The sequence below is a fragment of the Triticum aestivum genome, chromosome 6B (genome assembly GCF_018294505.1).
Source record: "Triticum aestivum cultivar Chinese Spring chromosome 6B, IWGSC CS RefSeq v2.1, whole genome shotgun sequence".
NCBI classification, from domain to species: domain Eukaryota; kingdom Viridiplantae; phylum Streptophyta; class Magnoliopsida; order Poales; family Poaceae; genus Triticum; species Triticum aestivum.
Window position 1 is genome coordinate 169,632,851 of NC_057810.1, and position 7,033 is coordinate 169,639,883.

At 45.5% G+C, this 7,033-nt stretch overlaps 1 protein-coding gene across 1 annotated transcript; it reads left to right on the forward strand.

Annotated features, from left to right (window-relative positions):
- Nucleotides 1–377: 377 nt before the first annotated feature.
- On the forward strand, nucleotides 378–5,690 carry LOC123136391 (T-complex protein 1 subunit eta). Its single transcript, XM_044555746.1, has 14 exons — nucleotides 378–557; nucleotides 688–945; nucleotides 1,833–1,958; nucleotides 2,058–2,261; nucleotides 2,425–2,594; nucleotides 2,695–2,830; nucleotides 2,909–3,025; nucleotides 3,145–3,264; nucleotides 3,350–3,448; nucleotides 3,531–3,620; nucleotides 4,362–4,443; nucleotides 4,542–4,630; nucleotides 4,724–4,798; nucleotides 5,348–5,690. The coding sequence occupies exons 1-14, from the start codon at nucleotides 543–545 to the stop codon at nucleotides 5,438–5,440; spliced, it is 1,674 nt and encodes a 557-aa protein (XP_044411681.1). The 5' UTR covers nucleotides 378–542; the 3' UTR covers nucleotides 5,441–5,690.
- The last annotated feature ends 1,343 nt before the right edge of the window (nucleotides 5,691–7,033 follow it).

Here is a 7,033-nt window from a genome sequence, read left to right on the forward strand (position 1 = left end):
TATTCTCTCAATCGGAAAGCCCTTATAGAAAAAAAATCATATACATGTCAAAGGAATAGTATGTGTGCCTGTTTGTGACAAGTTTCAAATGAGATAAATGATTCAGAAAATTATCACTACCTAAAAATCTTGAAAATGCATGCTGCACGTCTTATTTAAAATGCTAAATTAGTGTATTGTTCTTGGGAATCCCTTGTTCTTGTGGCTAGAGCATTTATGTAGCACGAAAAATGACGCAGCGAAACTTGTATATTGCGGAAAATGACATAACGAAAGTTGCACTGCGAAATGACGTGGCCTCATCTAGGCCGCTGAAAGCAGTAAAATCAAGGGCTCACATCAGGGCAGGAGTGAGTACTAGAAGGCTCGGCAGTGCTGCGAACCAAACAGGGCTGTGTGGGCTTTCAGACGGACCTCGCAACCTAAACCGCAAAACCCTTTTCCCTCCTCCCCCCTTCCCCTCTCGGCCTCTTCCTTCTCGCGCCGCCCAGATCTCTCGCCTCACTCCAAACCCTAGCTCCGCCTCCGCGCAGCCATCAGCCATGTCGTCGATGATGGTAAGCTCCTCCTCCGCGAAACCCTGATCCATCAGCGCCGCGCCGCCGCTTCCCCCTCTCTCACAAGCAAGCAAGCTTGGGACCGATCCATGGTTCTGACTCGTTCCCCTGGGGTTTCCGTTTTCCGCAGCAACCGCAGATCATCCTGCTCAAGGAGGGGACGGACACGTCCCAGGGCCGCGCACAGGTGGTCAGCAACATCAGCGCGTGCACGGCGGTGGCCGACACGGTGCGGACCACCCTGGGGCCCCGCGGGATGGACAAGCTCATCCACGACGACAAGGGCACCACCATCTCCAACGACGGCGCCACCATCATGCGCCTCCTCGACATCGTGCACCCCGCCGCCAAGATCCTCGTCGACATCGCCAAGTCTCAGGACTCGGAGGTATCCGTTCGTCTGCCTGATCTACTGTTACTCGCTGTTTGCTGTCGTAGCAATGACGCCCATCAGTGTCCTCTCCTCGATGCATTTCTGGTGCATTGGGGTTTGACGCTGTTCGCGCTTCAATAAATCGAGTCCGATACAGCTGCTCCGTAGTTTGATCTTGTTTTTGTATATTGTACCAAAGCATGCTTTGTTGTTTGCGAATGCAACTCTGAATAAATCTATTGCCGCATTGCCACTTATTAATCCGTCTAGTAAATTCGTTCAAATAAAATGGTCTACCCTGTTCGATCTGGGGACTGACTCATCAGCTCACAATTATCCCACGGATGAACCCTGATATTCTCTGACGTGAAATACCCAGCTCAAACTATTGATTATGGGCATCTGAGACTGCCACTGGGTGACATACTGATTTCTGCTATTTGAACTCAAGTTTGTCCTTTGTTTTATCCACGTTTTCACACAAAGGGGTATTTTTAGCTTTGGTTCGATCAACATTTCTCATGTTGTATATTGTATATGTGTACTTTACATTGCAATCTGTGTACTTGTTTGTTTCGACTTTTTGTCTTCTCTGATGTTCAAGTTCTTTGCTTCCCTGTTAACTAATTAGCTGTGAACTACCAAGGAATTGTTTTGTCACTTCCCTACCAGAAGAATCTATTTCCAGTTTTCAGGTTATGCCTTTCTCGCAATGAGTGCATTTTCGAAAATTGGTGCCTAATTACTTGGTAGTAAGAAGTGAAAGTGTCATGAACCGCAACAGTTGCTTTCTACCGCTGGTCTTAATTTCTACCACAGCACTATCTGAGTGACCTATTACTTTTAGCCTTTATTTTCTTGTTGGGCCGTTTTAGTAACATCAGTTTTATTGTTTACTTCAGGTTGGTGATGGCACAACTACAGTGGTGCTTCTTGCTGCAGAATTCATGAAGGAAGCTAAACCTTACGTGGAGGATGGAGTACATTGTCATAATATAATCCGTAGTTATAGGAGCGCTGGCAATATGGTCTGTGACTACCATTACTTTTCTATCTTTTGAATGGCCGAACTTTTGACTTGCCTGTAAACTCTGAAGCTGATTCTGTTAACCTGAAATTTGCACCAGGCGATTGAAAGGGTTAAAGAGCTGGCAGTCAGCATAGAAGGAAAAAGCCTGGAAGAAAAGAAATCATTGTTAGCAAAGTGTGCTGCTACAACACTCTCGTCGAAATTGATAAGCGGAGAGAAAGAGTTCTTTGCTTCTATGGTTGTGGATGCTGTCCTTGCTATTGGTCATGATGACAGACTTAACCTTATTGGAATTAAGAAGGTAATTTCCTGCAATTGTCACTTCGGTAGGATATATGCTTTTCTTCTACTCATCCATATTTCAGTCTTCCAACACGCTAGATATGACATTAGTATATAACACTGAATTGGTTTCTTGCTATAAGATATTAAAGTTTGTCATTGTGATACATTGGTTGAATTAGGTTCCTGGAGGTACCATGAGAGATTCCTTCCTTGTCAATGGTGTGGCTTTCAAGAAGACATTTTCCTATGCTGGATTTGAGCAACAACCAAAGAAATTCCTGAATCCAAAGATTCTTTTGTTGAACATTGAGCTAGAGTTGAAGTCTGAGAAAGAAAACGCAGAGATCAGGTATGTAGCTTCATTCAAGCGTGTCTATTGTATGTGTTCTCCATCTGTACTGATGTTGCTTTTTGTTTCCCCTTTCCTTTTGTTTCCCCTTTATCTACAGATTATCAGACCCTCTGCAGTACCAATCAATTGTTGATGCTGAATGGAACATTATTTATGACAAGCTGGACAAGTGTGTTCAAAGTGGCGCAAAAATAGTTCTGTCGCGGCTAGCTATCGGTGATCTTGCAACACAGGTATGCTCATCTTGTCACGTTTTTCAGCTATTGTGCAACATTTTTGTAGCCTAACTAAGTTCACTTTCCTTTTTACAGTATTTCGCGGATAGAGACATTTTCTGTGCTGGTCGGGTCACAGAAGAGGATTTACAACGCCTGAGCTCAGCTACAGGTGGAACTGTTCAAACCTCTGTCAACAATGTCATTGATGAGGTGCATACCTATTTGTCAATTGTTTTGGTTCCTGTTGGATATTGAGCATGTTTGGATTATGTTAGTTGCTGGCATGAAACGTAAGCTGATAATCTTTATCATTATTATTTTGGTTGAAGATCCTTGGCACATGTGAGATTTTTGAGGAAAAGCAAGTAGGCAATGAAAGGTTCAACATATTTAGTGGCTGCCCTTCTGGTCAGACAGCAACTATTGTTCTTCGTGGTGGTGCTGACCAGGTCTTCTATCAATATCATATTACCTCTTTTTAATCAAGTTCATAAGCCGAAGGTAACTATAACTAACTATTTTCTGCTGTTCTAGTTCATAGAGGAAGCTGAAAGAAGTCTCCATGATGCCATCATGATTGTGAGGAGAGCTGTTAGGAATTCAACAGTCGTGCCTGGTGGTGGTGCCATTGATGTATGTTAACAAAGTAACTAATCAAGCTAAAATAATTCAACCTGCCATACAACTTTATGCTGATTTTATTTATTTCTTGTAGATGGAGATAAGCAAGCATCTCCGCCTGCATGCACGGAGCATAGCTGGAAAGTCTCAGGTTTTTGTAAATTCATTTGCTAAAGCCCTTGAGGTAAATCTTCGTGTCTCCTCTTTTCTGTTTTGTTCTTTCCTGAATTGTGCTTGTGCTGTTTGTGTTGCACTTAAGGATAAGCTAGAATTGGTCCTTTTTTGTCTGTTTCTGGAGGCCATAACATTCTACTTTGGTAAATTTATACTGTGTACCACACACCATTGTGGAAAATTTCCATTGCTAGATCTCAGTGGACTGTGTTGTATAGACGGTTATTTCACATTTAGATTTCGCCAACAATCTGCTTGCTATGAAGAGGCCATAATAAGTTACAGGAGATACATAAGTATAGTAATTAACAAATAAGATGGTTTTTGGTTTGAGGGATCACCTCATCCTGGGATAGTTTTTGCTGCTTATGAGTGATGAAGTGGTGATGGGCCAACCCATTACATCCCCCAAGCCAAAGAAGTGGCTCATGTTTGCAGTTAGGGCGTGATGGTCTCTCACGGTCTCACCATCTGGTACGTCACACCAAAAACGTCATAAGCTAGGAAGTTTGAGTCATCCATGGCCTTCTGTATGCAAGAACGTGTAACTGACAGAAATGTATATGACACTTTTTTCTGAAAAGAACTCATGAGCTGTTGTTTGCTAACTTTTGCTGGCTGTTGTTTGTTTGCCTATGCTGACACAGAAACCAAGCAAATTAACTTTGCGTTGATAAATCTTGAACTGCAGTCATGTTTAATTGTATCTTGCTGCCTGTGTTACATCCGCCATTTTAAACAACTTATGCAGGTTATTCCTAGGCAACTTTGTGATAATGCTGGATTTGACGCAACTGATGTGCTCAATAAGCTCAGACAGAAGCATGCAGCTGGTTTGTTATCATTTTTTTATGAGTTGCTTGTACTGTTATCTACAAAGTTGTGAACCAGCAAAGTGTCTATTGTCTAATGTACTTCTATGATGTACCAGATGGTGGTGCTAATTATGGTGTTGACATCAACACTGGTGGAATTGCTGATTCCTTTGCTAACTTTGTGTGGGAACCTGCAGTCGTGAAGGTAATTGGGCTTTCGGTTTGGTTCTTTAGCATTTCTGTATCGAGATATTCTTATGCTAACTTGATGTTGATAACCACGTCTTTTTTTGTTCAGATCAATGCAATTAATGCAGCGACAGAAGCTGCCTGCCTTATTCTGAGTGTTGACGAAACAGTGAAAAACCCAAAGGTAAGAGCTGTAAATACCTAGTGGACATTAGTGAAACCCAAATATTATTTTCTGTTGTATCTGGAGCTGTGGCCGTGATTTTCTTTTGCCAATGCACTTGTATGCTGCCCAGCATGTTCATCTTGTGTACTTAAGTCCCCTTGTGCTGAGGAGACTGTTGCTAATTTTAAGGAAAACGATAATATAAATGCTTTCTAGTTAGGCATTAAAGAATCTTATATCTAAACCTCCATTTACCATCTTAATGGTACTACCAAATTGAGTAAGCTCTGAGAAGTTCAATGAGATCATGTTGGTCTTTACATGGTACGACTAGTGGTCATGGTGGGCTTGTCCTAATCTATTGTGCTCTATATGCCTGCTGCTTTTGGGTACTTGTGTTCAGTTCTTGTTGTAATGGCCACGTCTGGATTGCACTTTTGAGCAATAACTTTTCAGCACATAGTTAATTTCCTCACAGCATCGTGTCTTTGGTTTGGGTACATTTCACGTTGCATTTACAAAATATTGCGTATCACCTAACTGTCATTTTTTTGTGCCATACCTTAGTCGGAGAGTGCGCAAGGTGACGCTGCTGCGATGGGTGGCCGTGGTGGAGGGGCAATGCGTGGTCGAGGCGGCAGGGGAATGCGCAGGCGGTAAATTCCAGTCTGCTCCGCCCTGTAACCTTATGCTGCCTTGGTGGGGTCAGATTTTGAGTTCCCTCTGTTCGGGCTGTTGGTCCTGGCATTACCCGCATCCAGGTTTTGCGGAAATTGTATGTCCGATGTGAGAGTTTCTAGTGTTAAGAATGTGCTAGCCTTTTGTTTGAGAACATGGAAGACATGGCAGGCGTGTGTTTATCTAGCGGTTACCGGTTGTGGTATTATAGCACGAACTATGTTCTTGTTTTGGTGATTCGTCTTTTTCCTATTGGTCACGATGCGCTTAACTGTGCTCGTGACGCCTTGATTGCCTGGCTGTTTGAGTACTAACTTCACTACTCCTTTCTAAGTCTTTGCAGAGATTTCACTTCTCCTCAGCCGTTTGGGGTTCTGATCCTTGATTGGATCTGGGCCGTTGGAGCGACCTCGTCTGTCGGATCAAAAAAAGTTGAAAAAAGTTACTGCGGGAATGAATAGTTACTCCCGTTTCGTGCCACCGCGCGTAAATAGCCTGCCCCGCCAGGGGCATTTCTGTCATTTCATTATTGGGTATAAAATCTCACCAGCTCTTGTAGAACCCTAGCCGCCTCCTCGATGGGGTCCTTCTCTCCCCTTCCTAGCCGCCCGCCCCGCCTTGCCGTCTCGCCGCCCCGTCGTCTCGCCTGCCCTGCCCGTCCCGCTCACCGTGGCCGATGACCGTGGCCCTGCCGTCCCACCCTGCCCGCCGCGGCGGCCATGGATGAGCTCGAGCTCGACGGGGGAGCAACGGGCCGCCCCGCCCGTCCCGCTCGCCGTGGCCTTTGCCGATGACCGCGGCCCCGCGCAGCACAGCACCGAGCTTGTCTCGCTCCGCTGCGTCCTCTCCTCCTGCCGGATTCGCCCGCCGCGGCGGCCATGGACGAGCTCGAGCTCGACTGGGGAGCAACGGGCCACCCCGCCCGTCCCGCTCGCCGTGGCCTTCGCCGATGACCGTGGCCCCGCGCAGCACAACACCGAGCTCGTCTCGCTCCGCTGTGTCCTCTCCTTCTGCCGGATTCGCCGCTCACGGCCACCACCACTCACCCGCGACCCTGCCTCGTGGTTAGGGTTTCGGGTGTTGGCTCCAACACCGGCGGCCATGGGGTTGCGCCTCCTCTCTGCCTCTGGTCGGTTCATCCCCTCCCCCTCCTTCCTCCTCCTTCTCTTCCTCTCTATCTCTTTCTAATCCCTCTCTTCTTTTGTAGCAGCAGAGGAGAGGAGAGGGGATTGAGCCTGCAGCTCCACATGTGCTTCAATTCGATTTGGAGTACCTACAGCTGCTGTAGAAGATAGGATGGACGAGAGCACATCATTGCAGGATTATTGTTGATGGGGTGTCGAGACATGTGACTGATGAAAGAGGGCAGGTGGTTGACCTCCTTAATATCCATGCCAGTAAGGATTATATATGTCTGTTTTAGCATTTTGTTCATATATATGCCATTCAGTAATAACTGCAGTCTTGAGATATGGATTCAGAGATACTGTAGTGTGTGCCCTATGCTGAATATTATAATTTGGTATGAGGTGTCTGTGTGTTTGGATGCTCTTCAACTTTTCTGGTTATACCAGA